We start from the raw sequence: 21,988 nt of genomic DNA, 5'->3' as shown, positions 1-21,988 counted from the left end.
TAAAGATGTATGCAGTTTTGGAGCTCAGTTGACTACCACTCAATTATCCACCACATCCAGTCTTCTAGGTCAGAGACAAAAATTCTCATCAGTGAAAATTATGTGAGGATATGTGAGGATGGTTTGAATGCACATTTTGCTGGATGCATGTTCTGTTTTAAAAAGTCACTGCCTTGCATTCTAAAAAAAACCAAAACCCAAAAGTAAATTCCTTTATTGTATTCACTGTTTCATCTTCACAGCTTGTGCTGAAGAAAATATTGTTGTATTAAAGGTGAAGTTATGAATTATTTCTTATTGGGGCTTGCCAGCCTATCGAACTTATACAAATACGTGGATTGTGTTGGGAGCCTCCATGGAATTTTTGGACCCAAGGTTTTGCAGCACAGACTGAACTCCCTGCTGAATACAGATGCATTGTAAGAGCAGTGCACAATAAAGGATGCTAAAGAGACTGATCCCTTCCCTCCCCAGTACTGAGCAGACAGCTGACATCAAGAGAAGCCCTGGGGATTGCACTGTTTGCTAATTCCGCCTCCAAGGTTAGGGTAGATGGTGAGGCTGCAAAAAGAGAAGTTGCAATCTGAATAACATAGCCAAGCATCAGAACTTTTTTTCTATTCTTTTTTCTTAGCAGTTGTCTATTTAGAACAGTCTGGGTGGAGGAGGTTACACCTGCACAATGTGGAACCTTTCAGCAGTGGAACTTTAGAATAACTTAACTGCTCCAATGATAGGTTATATTACCAGGTTATTATCTATCTCTGAAGACTATCCTACAAAGGACTCTTTTGTCAGATAAATGGATATTACAGTCCCAATAAGAGAAATGTGCTTAAATTTCTGTTTCCAATTCAGTGAAGCATAGCCTTCTAGGCAGTCTTGGTCCTTTACCTTAGCATCCACTCCTATAATTCCTTCAGTATACTAAGGACTTACATGTGTTTTGTCTAGAGGCTAAGTCTGAAATTGTTCAAGAGTTTCTTTCCCCACACATTATGCATTTGCATGCTATTCTTCAAATGTCATTCACACACTTTCTGACAGCCAAAGAGAATGGTAATATATTAGTCTTAAATGCAAACTACTTTATAAATAGTCAAGAAGGATCTCTGGGGTTTTTGCATTAATCTGTGCTAGATAAGCACATTTATTTCAAGGTTGTTGTTTTGTTTTATTCATAAGCCAGTATGTTTGGACTAGCTGTTTGAAAATCAGAGATAAAATTTCTTTCTAAATAAGAATTACTGCTCCAGAAATAGCACTGATTCATTACTTCTTCAAAATGTTACAGAGATGAGTACAAGTTATGTTTATCTAATGCATTATGCAGTTTTTGTGAGTATTTCTTTGCACTTGGAAAATAGCTCAGATTTTTACATGCTTCAGAAGCTGATATTTACCAAGAGATGGTAAATCAAGACTCTAATATTTCCTATAGAAATTATAAATGACACCCCATCCACAAGGTAGATAGAAATCATTGACAGAATGACAGTGTATTACTTCTGCTGGTTTTCTATGTCATTAACTCCAGTTAATTCAGAGGAGGAATATGTTGAATGGATTACTACTACCTTTTGACTTCAGTTTTACATCAGATAGCAAGTTTTAGTTTTAGATGTGATAGCAAGTTTTATGACTATTTACCTATCAGTAACTGATTACACGTTACTATTTGTATTGTGACAAGGCAAGTCTTCCTTAAGATGTGTGTGAAGACACAATGCCTTCTCCAAAGCACTTTTATTGCAAAGTAACCTGCCACTGCATAGCCTCCTGTTTAGGTGGTAATCATTTGTTTGACAGGCACAACAATTTTAAGTAGATCCCCAGGTGCCATCAAAAACATTAGTGAGAACTAATTTGCATCCTTGGAGAGAAAAATTCTCTGTTCCTCCAAATATGACCATTTTCCCTGATGGGTGCTCTGGTAGAAGATCTCTGCAGCATTTCTGCCTCCTGCAGAGCAGCCTCCCATGAGTGCTGCTCAAGGCACTGTTTTGCGTATTCTCTGCAAAACTGACCATCGGGGAGAGCATGTAATAATCAGATCACAGGAGCAGATATGGACACATACACACAAGGCTATAGGCTGCAAGGAAAAGGTGCTTGTTCTACATTTTTCAGCCTGAAAGAATACCCTTTTTCTTACCTCTCAGGAAAAAGGAGAAATGTTGCTCTTTGTTTGGGTCTCTGAAAAATTGCTCTTCCCACCATCATTTTGGTTTTCATTCTTACGTGTTTGACCCTGTCTGCAGTGTATTCTGTTCACTGGTGTCTTCTGTAACTGCTTTTCATCCCCTCTTTAAGCTTGAACCTGAAAATAGCAGGTTATCTTAAATGTTTCTTGTATTCCTTTTAAAGATGTTTGTCCTATCCTCTGCTTTCTTTCCTTTAATCTCCCTAACCAGCTCACCTTCTCCCCAGCTTAATTATTCATGATCTTTCATAGCCTCAGCCCTACCAGGACTCATCCACCATTGTTTGCAGCTCATCTCAGTCTCTCTGTCTCATTCAGGTTACCATGAGGGAACAGACTTCCCCCAGTGTCTTTGGTACAATTTGCCACTAAGTATCTCAAGTCTCTCACGATTAATGATGAGGACATATTAGAAGTTACAGCAGAAGAAAGTCAAAGTGGAGACATAATTTAAGTGCCAGAGGGAACTCAAACTGAAGGGGCGGGGAGAAGGAAAAAAAAGGAAAAAAAGAAAGAAAGGAAAAGAAAAAAGCTGCAGCAATTCCTTGCCTCTCCTTGCCTGTGCCTTTTTCTCTTCCGAATGCAGCAAGGAAGCTACATCCCTGTAAGAGATATTCCTACATGGAATGGCAGCTTGGGATTCTAAGGGACATGATTCTTCCTAACTTAAAAATGAATGCTATTAGAATTTCTGTTTTCAATTACTGATTATGATTTTGGTATAAAAATTCTGCTGCTTTCTGATAATTGCATTTTATGAACAAAAATAAATATTACTTAAAATTTTTTTCAGGAAAACCAGTAGTAGCAAAGCAGATAAACAAAAATATTTTGAATAATGTCATGTTCATGCTACTACTAAAAAGATGCAGATCTAAATTTTTCAAATAACTAAGTCAGTATGCTTTTAGACTTAGACATACTTGAAATGCTTACTCTCATTAACATTTTATTAAGACAGCAAATGGCACCCATACCACTTTATTTTTTTCTTATATTCAGTTTGTTCTCAGGCATGTCACAAACCTAGCAATTTATACAATGATGCCTTGTGTTGGTGCATGTATAAATTGCTAGATTTCTTTCTAGAGTTATTTACAAAGTTTTATCAAGACATGTTGCGTGTTATTATTTACATTCCACTAAATATGTCGTATGATTCTACAATTCTGTGATATGTTCCCATACAGAATGAAAACTTCAATGCCTATTCCTTTTGAAAAGATAATTTTTCAAGGAAACAAGAATGTAGGTTTTGTGGATGATTTTTGATGCCATTGTGGATTTCTGTACTGTGACTACTGGTCTCTTAATTTTCTGGTTTTGGCAGAACAAATGGTACCATTATTTATTGCTATCTTTATCAACTGCTCTGAAACCATAAAGCATTATTACAACACAGGAATGTGCACATGAACATTTTGTGAGGACAGAGTAAAAATTCCAAGGTCATAGGTGACAACAGTTTTTGGGTTTATGTTTCCAGGCTATGTGATAATTTCTTTTCATGAAAAGCGGATGTGCTATAATTGCAGCCTTTGAACATAGGGAATATTCACAGACCCTTCAAATACATTTTTTTTCAAACGTACTTACAGCAGTCAGTTTACCTTTTATCTTAATGTCCACAAGCTCTGCATTCCTGTGCATTCAGGATTACTGCACAGTGTTCAAAATTAATGCATAGGTTGAAAGATGATTTCATCCCTGAGACCTATACAAATGCCCAGGCAAATACATCTGAGCTGCTAAAATCAAGAGAGCGAGTTGATCTTCTATGAGTCAACCCACCTAATTTTAAAAATTAATAGTTTCAAAACATAGTATTTCAGCATCTTACAACATTAAAAATGCTTAGACTACATATACCTCATTTAAATAGTCTCAAATATCTCACCACATTTTAATTGTAGACCTGAGCTTAGACAGTTTTGCCCAGAGCAGATGTGGATTTTTCTAAAGGTCCATATTTGAAGATTCTGCAGAAAAATGTGCATTTCAGCTGACCCTGACTGGAAAGCATATTTACCTTTATTTCTAAAACATGTTCTGTAATAAGGGCAGACAAACTGATAATAATAATTTGACTTGGTTTTCTGATTTGTCTCTGGTTTGCATTGTAAGGATTTGGGAGAAAAGAGAAATGTTTTAGTGTTATTTCAAATCACCCTCTGCACATCACTTTTAAATATTACGTATTAGTTTAGGCTTCTAATTTTTATCAGTTTAAAAATTTTTCAAGTCAATTCTTGCTCAGCTTAGGAGAGACAATTCATATATGGTGTCTCTCTCTCCAAAAGGAAGTGTAGAACAGCATTAGTCTGCTTTTTATTAATGTGTCATTCTCTCTAAATTTTGCATCTAGGTGAAACACCTTTAGTGTTTCATGATTATATTTGAGGACAGAGCTGGGTACCTATTATCAACATCTTAGTAAAGAAAGACAATGAGATGGATCTATTTGTTTAACTAGTTGATTTTATTTTGCAGACTTGCAATCCATTCCAGTATAGTTCTGCCGCTTATCTACTTAATAATAGTAAGGAAAAATCCTTTTCGATTTGCCATGGGGATGGCTCAGGCACTTCTTACAGCCCTTATGATCTCTTCCAGGTAAACAAAAACAGTATCTTTTCTGTAATGCTCCTAGTAGTATTGCATGGTCTGTGCTCTGCTTTTATTGCTACTTTTTAAAAAGCCCTGATATCAGCTGGACAGTTCTCAGTCCCCTGGAGGCTGAAATACTGTTTTCATCGTTATTTCTGTCATAACCAAAGGACACTACAGAGTGTGTTAACCTTACACCAAATGAGAGTCTGCCTCTCCCTGGAGGAGGCAGTTCTTTGCCATTCAGTTCATTAGCCACAGACTTGACAGCATTTAAGCAGTTGAACATTTTTTGTGACTACGTATACCATGGCAATTTACCATGTAGTTTTGAGAACTAACACTTAGCTATTTCTTCCAATATTTAGAAGGTATAACAGAAGTTGCTTTGCTTTTTCCTGGTGCGGCCTTCCTTCCTGCCTTAGATCTCCTTTTGAGTCATAGAGCAAATCATGCTCTGAGCAAAAGGAAACATAATAGAAATGGTGTGTTGTTGCTTTCACTTATTTTATGTGTTTCATTATGTGCCAGTTCAGCAACTTTGCCTGTCACCTTCCGCTGTGCAGAAGAAAAAAACTTGATTGACAAAAGAATCACAAGGTTCGTTCTTCCAGTCGGAGCTACCATCAACATGGATGGCACTGCTCTTTATGAAGCAGTAGCAGCCATATTTATTGCACAGCTGAATGACTTAGAACTGGATATTGGCCAAATAGTTACCATTAGGTAAGACTAAAGCCATCACATGCATTTTGTGGGAAGTGAGCTTTTTTGTGAATGGTACATTCAGATACCCCATGGGAAAGTTTAAGCTATCATTCACAGCATAAGAAATAACAAATATTCTCATTTCTTGATCCAAGGCCTAGCCAGTGCAACCCGATGGGGAGGTAGGATGGATCAGGATATACAACACTGTTATGAAAATTGCCATTATTCTTCCCTGCAAACACTTGCAAACCTAACTCAGCCTCTACCTTTGATCCATCCAGTTTGCTTGCTAGACATGTGTTGCCTGTTATTCTGCAGTGTAACCATAAGAGTACATCAGAACATAGCTTGTCCTATAAGCTTGATACCAGACTTTGAGTAAATACTATTCAAGAGGAAATCTGAAACATTTAGGCTTCTTTCTTGCAGTGAAATTAAACTATTTGTGCCAGAAAACAGAGTAACATGTATTCTGAATGCCTTTTCTGGGTTTTATTTGGGATTTAGCGTCACAGCTACAGCAGCCAGCATCGGGGCTGCAGGCGTGCCCCAAGCCGGACTTGTTACCATGGTGATTGTGCTGAGTGCCATTGGCCTGCCTGCCGAGGATGTTACCCTGATCATTGCAGTTGACTGGCTTCTGTAAGTTTAAGGCACCTCATATTTAATATTTTTTTCTTTTTCTTTTTCCCTATCTTTTTTTTTAATGTTTGCAGAGGTTGCCTAGAAATGTGTGAGTCTGAGAAAGAAAGCAATAAAATCATTTAGTTGCAGAAAATGGACAAAGATTATTCTTATGGCCAGGCTTGTTCAGAGTTAAATGCAGTAATGGCTTTGATTGTGAGATAAGTCCTGCATGGGATGGCAGTGAATAACCTCACATTCAGAGATGCTGTCTGCCTTAAAGTAGTGGTCACATCACTAATAAATCATGAGCATCATCCTCAAGACAGACAAATTAAATAGTACCAAGAAATGTCTCTAGAGTGTCAGAGATGCCACTACATTATGCTAAACACATACATCATTCATAAAAATGAAATGTAGCCACAAGCTGCAAAGCACATGATATCCATAAACTGGCAGTGGAGCACAACATGAACAAAGCAAAACTGACCCTGGATTCCATGTGCACACATATAGCAGGTTGTACACAGATCTGTGCTGCCAGCACTACTTTGCTAGGACTGTTCTTCACTGAGAGCACCCAGGGCCCAGCCTTCAATCAACAAGCACACATCTAAATTTGGAAAGTGATTCTTATGCCTAATCCAAACCATATCAGAACACTTCAAAACCTCTCAGTCACATTCATCTGCTCTTTCTGGAGAGAAGCCTTTTCAACAGAAATCTTTTCTGTTCAAGTTACACCGGTGTGTATCTCTGCCAATTTTGCAAAAGCCCGAAGAATCACAGAGTGTATTCTGGAGGTCAGAAGGCTATCAATACTCAGTTTTGTCCCATGATATAGAGGATTCACAAGTTAACAAGTATAACTTCAGGTTTTTTGCCTCCTAAACTGTGTGAGCTTTGGTGGTCAGGCCAAGGTCTTTTTCACCTGCAGTTTGTATGAATGACATTTCACTGGTATCAATGCAGTGATCTTAATAATTTAATAGTATTTGCATTTCTTCTTCAGGTTTATTTACATTCAAGATAAATGCCTTGCTGTTCCTCCTCTGGCCTTTCCAGTCATTTTATTGAAGGATTTCTGGTGGCAACCTATGTATTTCACAGATATATTTAATTTATTTATTATATAACTCAATTTTTCAAATAGAGAGAAATGCCAGTCTCCAGAAAATCAGGTCCACTGTATGGACCCAAGAATCAATTCAATTTATGTATAAGCATAATTTCTCCAAAGGAACCAGTTCTATCCACAAGTAATTTTCCCAGTCAGCTGTCTGCAACAGGGTCTAATAGTTTTGTTTGCTGTGCTCCACAGTAATTTTGTTTTCTCCAGCTCTCTTCTATTCCCAGTGGGCATTTAATGTTTTTAAGGATTGTGCAGATCAGTACAAACCACTGGCTCAGAGCAGGTATCTGAAGAGTCTAAGAACACCCAAATGTATAATGGTTCCTTTATCCAAAGTATTTGTCCAGCCTCCTGCAAATTGCAGAACAGAGAGCTCCTGAGTTAGAATTGATTTTTGTCTTCTTCTATGAATGCCTCATTGCTTTGGGACCCATGTTTCCACACGTCCTAGGGAGATGAATTCCACATCCTAATGATGCAGAGATATAATTGAATTTTGTTTGTTTTATCTACACCCTAATAATTTCATTTGATGCCCTCTACTTACCTTATGGGAGTGAGAGAGAAAGAGAACAGTACCCTATTTCTCAGAGCAATCATGACTTTATGGATCTGATTTTTACTCCACTTTAGAAGTCTGTGGCTTTTGTGGGTTTTAGGCACAATATTAGTACATGGAAACATACAAATAATTCAAGATGTTTCTGGTTCTAATTAAGGCATTTTTCAGACTAAGATATGTTTTGCTGTGTAAATTAAATTAAATAGAATAGTGCTGTTATAACAGATGATTTTCCAGTGGTGTTGATTTCCTCACTTGTCACACAGTTCCTACTAGAACCTTTACTGCTTTCTCTTCCTTTCCCTACCATATATTTTTGTTGCACATGGAAAACTATTTTAGCACTAGAATTCAGCAGTTTTGCAGAAGTATTGTGAAATATTGTAAATATATCCACCTCAATGTCTCTGCACAGAAAGAGAAACTTGTTCTGCCACAGAGCCTTTGTAGTGCTTGGTAGCTGAAAAGAAAAACAGGGAAGCATGGCCTTCCACGCTCCATACCATACTTTCACATCGATTTTCAAATTTTATTACGTTGCAAGGATTTGTTGTTCCTCTGCCAAGTAGCAACAGGTTTTTAAGGCCTGCATGTCACATTTCTGTCTGGAGAAAAATCAATAGTGCAGGAGTATGATATTCCTTTAAGTGACTTTTTTAGTGTAGGTTTGTCCTTCAGCCCTTAAATAAGGAGAAGCCAGCAGAAGACAGGCCTTTCCCTTTTTCAGCTTTGGGCCAGAATACTGGACATACTGGGCTAGGTGCTCTTCTGGCTGAGGACATGACTGTTAGAATGACAAAAGGCACAATGCAGACTCTGCTGCTATACCCCACAATCTATCATTACGAAAGGGAGCCAGCTTTGTAGCATACTTCAGGGGCCTGAGAGGTGATCCTTCCAACATTTTGTAAGGCTATGCCACAGCAGTGGAATTACTGCTCTAACAGACAAGTGACATGACTTGCAGTTTTGCATGTCCTGTACAAAATAATTTCTCATGAAAGTTACGCCAGACTTCTTCAAATACCTGTGGGTAAAATTCTGATTCTTGTTTTAAAAGACTATTTTCTTTTAATTGAATAATTACCCAAATCTGCACTGGGAAGAAAACAATGTTGCATGAGCTAGAGTACCTTACTTTTACTAAAAGGATTTTCTAAACAACTGAATGGTGTGTCTGACAACTTTTTTGTTCCGTAGGGATCGATTCAGAACAATGGTGAATGTCTTGGGAGATGCCTTTGGTACAGGAGTAGTGGAGAAGCTCTCAAAAAAGGAGCTGGAGCAGATGGATGTCACCTCTGAAGTCAACATAGTCAATCCTTTTGCCTTGGAAACAGGAATACTTGATAATGATGAAACACAGGCCAAGAAATCGTACATCAATGGAGGCTTTGCTATAGATAAATCTGATACTATATCCTTTACACAGACATCCCAGTTCTAAATCCAATAGCTTTCAGATAAAACAGGAGCACTAAGCATGGCCATATGCAATATCTCAAAAAGCTAAAAGGAAATTGAGAATTAATTACATCTCACTTACATCTGATTTACCACACAGACTCTGATTCTCCTTACCAGTTCTGCCCCTTCTCATCATCTCCCTCAACAGGTTGAACTCACCATTTTTAGTCCTTACTTATAGGCTGAAGAAAAAGGCAGTTGTAAAGTACTTTTTTTTTTTGAATATATACTATTCCTGAGGCTGTGAAATGCCTCTCTGGAATCAGCATGCTCATAAATGGGTCATTAGCTGGGAACAGCCAAAATGTGTTTTACTCAGGAGTAGCACAGCATTTTACACATTACCACATCACAAAGTACCTGTATGAAATCCCTTTCTACATCCTTGCCTTCTATACAGGTTGCACTGTAACTTGATCATTTGCCAAAATGCTAATTTCTGCAGCTGAGGGGATACTACTTGCGTGATTCAGGAAAAAAACAGACCAGAAGGGCCTTGAAATAAGTACATTTTACTGTGAATAGGGTTTAGTTTTTATTCAATTGTGAAATAATTAGTCACTGAAAGAGGTCCAGTATTTATGTAGCTGTTTCCTCATACCTTTCACATAAATGCCAGGTGCTGGTATTGGCCTTCAGATGTGAAATAAATTGCTCTGAGCTTGCTCTTCTGGCACTTGAAGAGCTTTTGTAAAGTTATACTTTACCTATTTAGGTCAACTTTGATGGCTTCCTCATACATTTCCATCAGAAACAGAATCCCATTTACTATTGTCCACTTATGATTTTAACAAAATATTAGTCGGCCCAAAAGTAAGAAGAGATCATGAAAACAAAAATGCAGAGTGCAAATTCTAAATGTTTCTTCCTTGCAATAAAAGCAGATAGATATATACATATATCAAGAATATAGGAATGAGACCTTTCTCATAGAAAGAAGCCACTTTCACTAAACTCCTTACACAGACTGGCTGGGTTTTTTGGCTCTTTGGTTTAGTTCGTCAGTTGAACATGCAAGTTTATAGCTGCAACACCACTATAGTGCCAACCTGTCAGCTAAACTGTATCTTATGAACCATTTCTGGACCTAGAAAATCATGTCCTCAGGTGGCTTGCTGGAAGATAAGAAGCACCGAGAACTTCCTCATTAAAAAATCTCCATTTTCTATAACATTTTATACAAGATTTTCATGGTGCAAAAATCAACTCTCTCAAGGGAGGAGTTGCTGTAAGAATTTTTTTTTCTGCCTTGCACATTGAAGTAGTTTAGCCATTTTATATATAACTTAAACTGAAATTCATATATAGTTATTTCTTTGTGAATAAGCTTGTGGTAAGCATAAAATCACATTCATTTGCTAACAAAAAACCCTTCAAATACCTGCAGTGTTATATACTCGATTCAATCCTACACTTTTGTATTTAGACAGACCAGAAGTGTGCCAAAGAGACCTGATTAAGAAGAAAATATTTACTGTAGATTTTGATAAATTGCACCTTAAATTAATGAGACATAATACTGTATTTAAATTTAACATCAAAAACTATATGAAAATGTTAATCTAAGTATTGGTAAATTTATACAATAAAAAGAAAATGTACAGATTGAGTAAATCAATCTTTTACATTTGCAGAAATAGTATGAGACAGTCTTTATTTGTGCAGCTTTGCTTATGGGAGGAAACCAATTAGCCTACCAGTTTCCATGACTAGCCTATAATCTCTGCCTTGTCTTTAACCAGCTTTTTAAGTCACCCTTTTATGATCACTTTATTATTTAGCCACCCTGTTAATGATGTACTGTGAAAAGTGTTCCTAATGTGTTATAAATAAATAATTTCTCTCTTTACTCTTGTTTTAGCCTACTATCTTCTCCTTAAGAGTTCCTTTAGCTATAACAAGAAAACCAAACCCCAAGAAATTCAGGGTTTATGTTATTGTCTCTAGTGATTTAGCTGTAGTTTTGGCAAGAATTACTCTCTTCCTCCAATAAAATAGAAGCTTAAGAGCAGAGTGCTGAGATTGCAAGAAACCCCTCTAACTACAGATGACCTGGATTCGAAGTATGCTATTATTAAACACAGGCTAAGCAGGTGATTGTTTACCTATAACTTACTTATCTGGATCAGATTCAACTGAGCAGGTGTTGATGGTATTGTTTTGCCATCTACTTATCTACTACATCTACAACCAAGAGACCAAAGCATATGCTGAAGATCCTCTTAAGTCCGAGGATGCTTTTCTTGACACAGTATTGAAAGTATGTACCTTCTACATATGTGGAAACACCCTGCTTCAGCAACGTCTCCTCTTTTCCACAGTCTCCTGGTCTGGAAGATTTGAAGAGTGGCGAAGAATCAGTGTTAGAAAGGCATCTTCAGATTTTGGCCCTTTACACCATGTTGTTATGTTCTTGTAGGGGTTTTGGGGCTGCAGAAGCTTAGCACAAGATTGGACTCTGCATTTTGAATAGTGTTTGTGACTTTAATTTAATTTGACCTGGAGGACCAGGTTACCCACACACCATCCCTGTCAAAATACTCATGGACTTTTAGTTGACTCAACTCTGAACAAGGAAAGCACTTGCACATAAACATACACAGGTCTGTCAACACACGCAGGTCAGCTATATCAGATCCACAAGATCTAAAATTGCATAAAAACCACCATGACATATGCAATTCACTTGTTCTTTAATATTCTCTGATATGACCAGAAACTGACCAGTGGTGCATGGGCAGGGAGGAGGCAGCCAGTGGACCCCCATACTGGGACACCACGGGATCTGTGGCCTCATCCTGCCATCACCACACAAACCCCTTCTGCATCACTTGCCCCTCACAGTGTCAAGGTCTTAAACGTGCCTGGTGACCCATGAGAACCCATAGCCTGGTGACCTGCCCCAGACCTATGCGGACTCTTAGCCCCATCTCAGGGTACTGCTCCTAGCTGCAGACCTCCAGTGGAGATGGGGACTTCTGGGTGCTCATATAGGAGGGTTCCTGTGAGGTCAGGGACCTTCAGACTCTCAGGGGACATGCCATTCGACGGTCATGGGTGGGTGACATCCCCACACTGAAATGGCCCTGTTCCCAGCTCCATGGCCCTCTACTCCCCCCAAAGGAACCTGCTGAACAGGGTCAGGGCCAGAGTGTTAGAATCACTCACAAGTTTCTCACCAGAGGAGCTGGAGGACTTATTTAAAATTTGAGCTGTAAATCCTGGTTGTGTCAAAGCAGATCTTAGGCACAGCTGCATTCCCACTGCATGTCACCAGTGGCACAGGGACTAGTGGGAGCTCTGGAACTGAGCGTACTGGAAGCACAAGGATGGGGGAGCTGGGCAGGCTGCGCTAGGTAGGACATGCTTGCTGGCAGCCTAGGAGGGCATTCTCATTGTGTGTTCTCAGTGGGCACTGGTAGCACGGAGATGGGCTATACTGGGAGTCCTAGTGTAGCGGTACTGGCAGCACTGGGCTGAGGGTACCGGGACCACTGGGCCACACTGAGATGAGAGGTGCTGGGGGCAATAGGAGCAGTGTGTTTTGGGGTGTGGTTTAGAGGCCGGATGTGCTAGGCCAGGCATTTTGGGGGAGTATTTGTGGATATTTGTGGGCCACGGCCTGATTTTGAGGACTGTTTGGGGTGCCTAAGGGTCATGGAGCAAAGGCTGTCCCACAGAATAGCTGTCCCCCTCCATGTCTGAGTACTGGAGGTGAAGGAGGTTTTGGAGTTCAATGTGATGCTGGAGTGGGAGTCCCCTCAGGATAACAGCAACTCCAAGGGCAACCCAAATGATGCCTGGGTCCTCTTCTGGTTGTGAGGGGACAGCCTGGATGCCAGTGTTCCACTTCTGGCCTTGGGGGGAACCCGAGACACATGGATCTCCTCCTGGTTGCAGGGGGTCGCCCAGACACCATCCCATCCTTGTCCTGGGGGGCCATCTGAGCATCTGGGTCCTATCCAGAGACCATCTCAGGGAGGGCACACCAAAATCTGGATCTCTTTGGGGAGCTGCCCAGATACATGTCCCCTCCTGCTTGTGGTGGGCACCCCAAATACCTGGGAGTTTTGTGTTTTGGGGTGCTACCTGTCCTCTGTCTCTGAGAGCCCAAAGAGGGAGCAGGTGTGGACAAAACCACCTTTCTTTGCTGCCCCCACATCCAGCTGCCTGGGTCTTTCCGGGATTTTGAGACTGAGCAGGGGGTCCCTAACTCAGGCCATGTGTCCTTGTGTGTGTGTCCAGGACTTCCTCTGAAGCACTCGAGTTCCAGCATGACCCGTGCTCGGCGCCGTGGCTCGAGGCACGGCGGCAGCTGAATCACTGCCCTCAACTGCGCTGTACCGGGGCAGCCCAAGGGGGGGCGACACTTGAGGGGACGGAGGGGGTCGGGAAACCCCCACTGCTGTCCCTCCCAGCCCAAGGTGGAATGGACATCAAGGGGAGCAAGGGAATTTTGGGGTTCCTAACCACATGTTCCCCCAATCCAAGGTGGGGTGGCTGAAGAACAAGGGGCCATCAGGGAGGACCCCTTCAGCCAGGAGTCTCTGGCCCACCACAGCTGCAAACATGGGACTCGATGATCTGTAAGAAGTCCCTTCTGCTCCGTAAGGGATCTTCCATGGCTCCGCGACAGCCGGCTGCCAGGGCCGGGCGTTACCAGGCAACAAGCGACACCACAAACACAGGGACCCGCGATTGGGGCTCTGGAAGGCAGAGAAAGAGGAGGAAGGAGGGTGCTGGCTGCCCACATTCCTAGCTGCAGCTTCCTTCCGAGCACGGAGGAAGGACAGGTGCTGTGTTTTCGGGCAGGGCAGCAGCCATGGCCTCAGGCAGCCTGTTTCAGCTGCTGGATGAAGCCATCGGGACGCCCGAAGTCAACGTCAACTTGGAGGCGCTCCGCAGACTGCTGAGGGTCATATTGGAACACCTGAGCCTGCTGGGTCTGCAGGACGTGATCCCCCAGGAGGGGGCCCAGGAAGCCGCGCCCGCCCCGGGGCAGAGCCATCCCGCCGAGGCTTGGGCATGGGACACAGGGCAGCCTTCCCAGCCGCCGGGGGAGGATGAGCTGGAGGGGACCAGAAGCGGCTCTCCTGTCACCTCGGGGGCTGCCGACATGGGACAGATGGAGAAGACTGATGCCAAAGAGAGTGGCATCTCCAAGGTAGAGGCTTTTCCCACCCCCCAAGACGCCCCCTCCCGTGGGGTCTGTGCCCTTATATGAGGGTTTGGTTGAAGCCCAAGCTCTGAGCAGCATGTTGACTTTCATTGTGGGAAAGGGAGGGAGATTTGGAGAGAAAATCTGGGTCTGAAACACTGCTCTGGGGGTGCCTTGGGTCCTTCCCATGTTGGGTCTTTTCCCTCTGAGCCAGGATGTGCCATAGGCTCTCCAGGGCAGGCGTGGGAGTCTCTGGGGAGCTGCTTGCCTGGGGCTCATCCCCATCACGTGTCTCTCCTAAGCCACTGCTCTCCCCCAGGAGTCCCAGAAGGAGATGGCTGGGATTAAAGCCATGCAGATCAACATGGGAAAGGAAATCCAGAGGATCAAGGAGGCACTTGGCCAGGTGAGCTGCCACCATCAGCATGTTGCAGGTGGGAGACAGCAGCCAGTGACCTCTCTGTGCACTGGAGGTTCAGCTGCATCTGGCCATGCCAGATGAATGGAGGGTGCAACCCACAGTGCCCAGCTATCTGGCTGTGCCCCCAGGTGCAGGTAAAGGTCCTGCAGGTCCCCAGGGACCCTGCCATGAGGTTCATCCCCCTTACCCACCTCTCCTAGACCACAGATCTCTGCAAGGATCTCTGTAAGGAGATCAATGAGATGAAGGCCACACAGTCCCGCATGGGAGAAGGCATCCGGATGATCCAGGAAGCACTTGGCCAGGTGAGCTGCTGCCTTTGGGAGGGAACTGGGCCCTCCCTGCCTCCCTTCCTCTCAAGATCTTGCCCTGCCACCCCTGCCCTGTGTCCATGGGTGTCACCCACTGTGAAGGTTACTGGGAGGGAAGAGTAGGAAGGGTATCCTGTGAGGGAAGCATGGAAACTCAGCCTTGCCCACTAGGAGACCCCCACCTCTGCCTGCAGATCAACCTGGCAGTAGAGGTCACTGCCTGCCTCAGCCAAAGGGTTGCTGAGGCATTTTGAACTAAACAGACCTGAAAAAAAGGGAAAATGTGGAAAGAAAGAAGGTAAAGATCTACCAGTACTTGGCAGCCACAGCCCACCCAGGGTCTCTCTGGCTTGGGCACAAGCTCAGTTGTGCATGCTTCGGGGTTCTGATTGCAGTCCCTCTTCTCACTCCACTCCAGGGGAACCTCCAGGATGCTGCTGGCCAGCCACTGGTGCTCCAGGGCCAGCCTGCCTCTGCCAAGCCCTACACTTCAGACATGGACAAGCTGGGGCAGAGCCCTGGTAAGCAGAGCACCACCCCTGGGATGCAGACAGAGACCCTCCAGTGCCCAAAGTGGCACCACTGTGACACAGCTTGTTTTCCAAGCAGGCCTTCCAACTATGGAGAGCATCCTCAGAGACCTATCTGAGCTCCAGGGCCAGATGTCCTCCCTGCAGAATCTGGTCAGAGACCTGCAGGGTGAGAAGGAGAAGGTAAGCCCATATCAGTCCCTAAGGGGGCAGCAAGAATCAGTCCCTAAGGGGGAGTTGGCAGAGAAGAGGCAGGCAAAGGAGACCATGGAGTCCATGCTCTGACTCTGCCACTACCACCCTTCCCAGATCAGACAGCTGCAGGATGCCCTTGGAAAGCTGGCTGTGACTGTAGCCGAGTGCGACGTGGATGGCACCAAGGAGATCCCCCTACAGCTGGAGTAAGAGGATGGGGAGAGGATTTTGTATCCTACGGGGCTGCAGGGGAGCCGGGAGGTATGGAGTGTGGCAATCCAGGAGCATCAGATTTGGGGAGCAAAGCTCACCTCCCAAGTGGCCTTGTGGAGGTTCAGCCTGCCTTGTGCCCTCATCTTGTTGGCTAGGCCTGCACTGCGGGAGATTAAGCAGGAGCAGAAGGAGCTGAGACAGGAACAGAATATTACCAAGGCCATACTGCAGCAGGTGGTTACAGATGACCAGCTTCAGGATCAGGTGAGGTTTGGAGGCAGCACTCCAACTGTTGTCTTGAATGGCAGGCTGCTCCTTGTGGGGTTCCTGGCCACACTCCCTGCCTGGTCAGGGCCATCTGGGCACCAGGTTCTGCTGGCTGCATCCATTCTATCTCAAAATCTATTCCTTCTCCCTTTTCTGCAGCTGAATGAGTTGAGGGCAATGATGGGGACTGGGAAGCAGCAGCAGGGAGAGTCACACACGGACAACAAGCTTGTGAGGAAGCTCCTACACCGCTGTGAAAGGCTCCAGCAGCAGGTGGACTCACTGGTGCCACAGCAGGTGCAGAGGTCACTGCCAGAGAAGACCCAGGTGGGCAGCTGGAAATATGGAGGGCTGTATCAGGACCCTCTGTCTGTGCTCACTGTAATGTAGAGCAGCCCCTTGCTACCCCCCAGCTTGGTTTGGACAGGTCAGCAGTATGGCAGGAAATTAAAGCCTTGATACAAATGTCCAGCTGGTACTGAGTGCTCATAGCCAAGTAACCCAGATCTGTCCTTGAGGGCAGCCAGATACCCCTTGCATGACACTATCTTGTCATCCTTCTCCCTGGAGCAGGAGGAGGAGCTGCTAAAGAGCATCCAGGCCACTGTTGTGCGGGTGGAAGGGGACTGCGAGCAGCTCGGCTATGTCACGGGGAGCCTCCGGGATGACCATCGCCAGCATCAGAGAGATATTGAGGTTGGTGGCTGGACCCCCAGAGGGTCAAAGTATCCCCCAGGCACACTGAGGCTGGTCTGATCACACAGAGGTCTGATCCCCTGCCCACCTGCTCGCAAGCCCTTTGTTGGTTCAAATGGCCTTTCCCAAAGAGCAGGGAGCCCTGGCTGGCCAGAAAACAGCTCTGACCCTGCTGTGGTGTCATGAGATGCTTTTTGCATTGGAAGGCTCTGTTCCGGTCCCTGGAGGGTCTCGAGAAGAAAGCAGACAAGGAGGACCTGTTGCTGCTGGTATGGTCTTGAGAGGTCCATCTTCAGCCCAGGGGATCTTGGGCAGGGTGATAAATGCAATTTGCCCTTTGGGCATGCAATGGCAAACTGGCTGGATGGGTAAGGGGGAGGGTGTGAGCACTTCTAGACTGGCTGCAGATCCCTTGCCAGGTCACTCTGTCCATCTCTTTAAGTCCCTTTGACCCCATGGGGGTGATCGGGTAAGCAGGCCACACAGCCCTGAAAAGGGCACGATGGCCTCACAGGAATGTTTCTGCCTCTATCCCCAACACACAGAGGCTGGCCCTGCCTCTTGTACCTCTGCCCTGTCCCCACCCCTCTCCTGCCTTTCCTCCCTGCTAGAAAGTGGACAAAGCTGCCCTGGGCAGCAAAGTCAGTTGCGCCCATTTTGATGAAACCATGGAGCATCTGGAGGAGAGGATGCGGGAGTTGCTGAGACGGGTGCTAGGTCAGGAGCAGCGCTGGCAGGAGGCCCAGCAGCGGTTCAGTGATGCCCTGGACTCCAAGGTGAGGGGTGCCTTATTCTCACAGTACAAAACTGGCTCCTTGGGGGCTTTGCAGCCTGAGGCAGCCTCCCTCTGAGGTTTCCCTGTGGAAAAAAAAAAAAGCCTTCTCTGCTGGCTTTTCCCTGTGGACTACCATGTTCCATCCTGGAGCAGCTGGTTAAGGGTATGCATCTGTCCATAGCTGGATCGCCTGGAGCTTGGGCCTTTCCAGAAGCAGCTAGAGGATAACTGGGCAAAGAAAATTAAGGATCTCAAGGATGAGTTGACAGTAGAGATTGATGACGCTGCTGGAATTAAGAAGTGAGTGCAAGGGGATGGTACTGGCTTTGGCAACAGCACTGGCCTCATTCCTTCCTGTATGGTACCCTGGCATCAGAACAATGTAGCCAACAAAACGCAGGGATGCTGACAAAGCAGCTGCACCTTCTTCACCTATAAGTATCAGGTTCCCCACATCAAAGGAGGCACAAGAATGGGCATCTGCAAAACAGACTTGTGCAAACCAGAACTGGAGTGTGGGTGCAGAGGTTCAAGGATGGAGAACAGAGCGTTGTTTGCCTGGGCAGGGGTGCAACACATGGTGCCACAGGCCTCAATCATGACCTGCCCACCTTGGCAAGATGGAGGGGAGTTGTGAGCACTGACAAGGCGATGACACCAGGGGAAGAGCTGGTTTGGATGGCAGTGTGGGTGCCTGCCCCCTTCCTATCATATCCCTGCCTGCTCTGGGCAGCTATGGGCCACAGACACAGTTCAGCAGTTCCAGTCCTGCCAAGGCAAGCTTATCTCATTGTTCCCTTGGATGGGAAGAAAACCAGGCCCAACATGCCACAGCTCCCTGTGCAAACATTGAGGCTCCCTGCAGCAATGTGCCTGGCACCTGTTGCTGCCTGTGAGCTGCTGGCTGTGTGCATTGCAGCCCTGTCAGGAGCTCACCCAGCCCTTTCTCCCTTAGGCAGCTGCTGGTCCCTTTCAAGTGCCTGTCCTGTGACCGGCAGCTCAACATGCAGGTGCCTGGCCCGTGAGTAGCACCCAACACTGGTACATTGGGGGGCTGCGTGGGTGAGACAGGGATGGGTGTAGTTGTGCCCTGCTGTCTCAGGCACAGGGGTTTGACTCTGCTGAGGGGTCTGGGGGGCCTGACTCTGCTGAGCCCCCTCTGAAGCCATGTCTTTCAGATGTGGATTGTTCCCTCCAGGAACACCTCCCTGAGGGCAGCAGGCAGAGTGGTGATGTGGGGTACAAGTCTATGGGTTTTGGTGCTCTGCCCCAAGCTGGGGGGGACAAGGGACCCTTATTTGTCCCTTGTCACCCACCATTGTCACCCACCCATGGCTCCTGCCCTCCCCAGGCACATTGACACACTGCCGCTGATTCCATCGCTGCCCTGCAGCCATGCTGCACACCCCTCTACCAGTGCCACAGAGGAGCAATCACAACAGCACAGTCACAGGTAGGGGACATAGGGACCCATCACTGGCCTCTGGTATGCAGGATAGTCCTGCCTTGGCAAGGGAGATCTCTGCCCTGAATGGGGGGAAAGGGGGCCAGGGAGCCTGGGCAGGGCAGGGTAGGGTAGGGGAGCAGAGGGTCAGCTGTACTTGCCCCAGGTGTCTGGGCTTTTAAAGCCCCTACTGCACTGCTCAAGCCCTGCTCTCAGTGGCACTGAAGCCAGATATTATTAGTTGTATCTTGTCTCAGCCTGACCTCAGGCTTGGTGGGGACTCAGCACAGTGGGACAGGCATGGGTTTCCTACAGCAGTTGTTGGGGAGTCAGCAGGGACACGTGTCAGTAGGGAGCACCGTCTACCCCCCTCTCTGGCACAGTGGGATGAAGCTCAGTGCTGGACAATAAGCATCTCCATGCTCCATCCCTCAGGAAGCTGGTCAATAGCAAGTTCCTCAAGTCACAGAGCTGCAAGGGTCAGGACACATCCAGTGCACCGCTCAAGGATGTCCTACACCTCTCCAAAAAGGTAGGGATGGTGAAGGGAAGAACATCAGGGAGGAACAAGGCTGGGAGAAAGATGCTGAGCATCTGAAAGCCACCCTACCTCAGTTTCCTCAAGGAAAGATGGGTGGGGAGTGTTGCTTGGGGATGCTGAATTGAGCCCCACATTGCAGCCAGCCATTCTCTCCTTCCCAGCCTAGCGTGACTGAGCTGCTGAGCACAGATGACTGCGTGGATGAGGTGGAAAAGAGGGCACAGGATAAACTGGGTATGGCCTGTCAGGGCACCAGTGCTGGGGGGAGAGAGCACCGGCTGTTTGCTGGTGATGGGTGTGCAGGGCTCTGTCTGCACACCTGGGCAGGTGCCGGGAGGGTCTGGGGTCTGAGGCAGGCTGAGGAGAGGTGGAAGCAGGATGGAGGGGGGTGACTGGTGGATGGGACAACTGGTCCTTGGGTGTGTTCAAGATGGAGTGCAGTGTGGAGATGGCACTGGCCAGTGTGGGAAAACAGCCCATATGCTGGAGGGCAGGGGCAGTACCCTGTCCCTGAGGGTCACTGGCCATGCAGATGCCCCTGGGCTTCAAGGTGCTTACCTCTGTCCTTTGTGCCCAGGGCCCACCACCTTAGAAGAGGACCAGCCAGCTTCAGATGTCAAACACTGATCCTGGGCACAGCAAATCCAGTCCCCCTGGATGGAACTAGTAGCCAGGCAGCTAGATGTGACTGGATGCTCGGAGCCCTGCATGAAATAAAGGACCAGGACAGCTGCCCAAAGGGATTTCTTTTCAAGTTAATAAAAATATTTTAACCTGCTGTGTTTGAGATATTCTAAGCAACACTGATTTCAAAACTAACCTCTCGCTTCAGAGCTGCTACCCTAAAGCTGGACAGGTGCCACAGGGAAGGGCGAAGTTTTGCTGGGGACCAGGAGCAGTAGAGTTTGGGGTGAGGCCCCAGACTGGGTCATGTGGGTATGTGGGGGGTGTCCCTGAGACAGGTGGAGGGGCTGGGGGTGCCCCAACCCTTGGGCTGTGGGGGTGCAAAAGGTGTAGCCCCCCCACCCATGCTGCTGGTGCCCCTGAACTGAGCTTTGGCAAGGTTGCAGCAGCGCCACACATCTTGGGGGAACTTGAGATGAGCCCAAGAAGCATTGCTCCCTCTCCCGCATCAGGCTCAGGGCAGGGTTTAGTATCATCATCATCCATGATTTACACTTTGGCTGAAGAGTGAACTGGAGCACCTCCTCGTGGCCTGGAAACCAGAGTGCACCTTCCTGGCTCCTCCCAGGACACTGCATTTACAGCATTAATCTGGTCTTTACAGTGGGCTTGGACCTGCTTTGAACTATCAGTGTCCTCCTGCTTCTTGGCATCATTATTTTATATCACTTCAGCAGTCACATCAATCACTGCTGGTCAAACAAAAGTGCCAGTATAAAGAAGCTCATTCTTCCCCTGGGCTGGCTGTTGAGGACAGACTTGAGTGGTGAACTCTGGCCCTGACCCTGCCAAAGTGTGCAGGGGGAGCAGAGGTCATGGAGCTGGGTAGGGGCCCAGCTCATCGTGGGTACGTCACCCACGCCTGACCTGCAACACTGCATGTCATCTGCGTGCCTCAGAGCTCCCTGGCCTCCCTGGGTCCCCAGCCAGTCACGGAGGTCCCTTTCCCCCTAAGTCCTCAACCCCCCAGCCTAGATGTCTTTGTTCTCACAGATCAATTTCTCCCTGAATATCCTCACCTCTGGCTGTCCCCATTCCCTGGAGGGTCCCACCTGGGGCAACACTGCAGTGTAGCTCAAAACCACCTTGTTTAAGACACCAGTTCCAGGTTATGAGTGACACAATAAATCACTGAGCTCAACCAGTTTATTTAAAGACAAAGTTCAGTTCATACTTGTTTTTTGGAGTTTGGTGAGTTTTTGTGTGGAGGATTTGGGTGAGCAGCAAAGCACAGCTGGCTCACCATAGCTCCAGGGGGAAGTTCCTCTATGTGGGAAATTCAGGTCTAAAGCATGGGTGCATACAGAGTGACAATTTTACAGAATAGAAGGCAAAAACTAAAAATTACCCAAAATTCAGATATTTTTTGCTCAACTCAGCTATCAGCTCTATTCATGCTGCTGAGGCCCTATAATGCACTATAGCATTTCATCCTATGTTAAAA

At 45.9% G+C, this 21,988-nt stretch overlaps 2 protein-coding genes across 4 annotated transcripts in view; both read left to right on the top strand.

Annotated features, from left to right (window-relative positions):
- Positions 1-11,158, top strand: part of SLC1A1 (solute carrier family 1 member 1) — a 50,808-nt gene extending 39,650 nt beyond the window's left edge. Inside the window, exons 9-12 of the mRNA XM_071425102.1 lie at positions 4,694-4,816; positions 5,342-5,536; positions 6,029-6,163; positions 9,043-11,158. Coding sequence (XP_071281203.1) covers positions 4,694-4,816; positions 5,342-5,536; positions 6,029-6,163; positions 9,043-9,289 — 700 coding nt within the window. The 3' untranslated portion in view covers positions 9,290-11,158. The remainder of the gene's footprint in view (positions 1-4,693; positions 4,817-5,341; positions 5,537-6,028; positions 6,164-9,042) is intronic.
- Positions 11,159-13,926: 2,768 nt separating this feature from the next.
- Positions 13,927-20,638, top strand: LOC139589056 (glutamine-rich protein 2-like). Of its 3 annotated transcripts, none has more exons than XM_071425098.1 (17): positions 13,930-14,473; positions 14,787-14,873; positions 15,089-15,193; positions 15,618-15,720; positions 15,806-15,912; positions 16,039-16,130; positions 16,293-16,401; positions 16,564-16,731; positions 16,978-17,100; positions 17,307-17,369; positions 17,712-17,876; positions 18,057-18,175; positions 18,831-18,896; positions 19,227-19,328; positions 19,755-19,851; positions 20,022-20,094; positions 20,438-20,638. In XM_071425098.1, exons 1-17 carry the CDS (start codon positions 14,132-14,134, stop codon positions 20,485-20,487), a joined length of 1,971 nt encoding a protein of 656 aa, XP_071281199.1. In that variant the 5' UTR covers positions 13,930-14,131; the 3' UTR covers positions 20,488-20,638. The 3 variants fall into 3 exon arrangements, with proteins under 3 accessions (XP_071281202.1, XP_071281199.1, XP_071281201.1); XM_071425100.1 differs by having other exon boundaries at positions 13,931-14,473; positions 15,809-15,912; XM_071425101.1 differs by lacking the exon at positions 17,712-17,876 and having other exon boundaries at positions 13,927-14,473.
- Positions 20,639-21,988: the final 1,350 nt, after the last annotated feature.

This window comes from Agelaius tricolor, unplaced genomic scaffold (genome assembly GCF_023055355.1).
Source record: "Agelaius tricolor isolate 1412-34295 unplaced genomic scaffold, bAgeTri1.0.p SCAF_4, whole genome shotgun sequence".
Taxonomy (NCBI): domain Eukaryota; kingdom Metazoa; phylum Chordata; class Aves; order Passeriformes; family Icteridae; genus Agelaius; species Agelaius tricolor.
The sequence above is the reverse complement of the archived record's forward strand: the minus strand, read 5'-3'. Positions and strand labels throughout refer to the sequence as shown.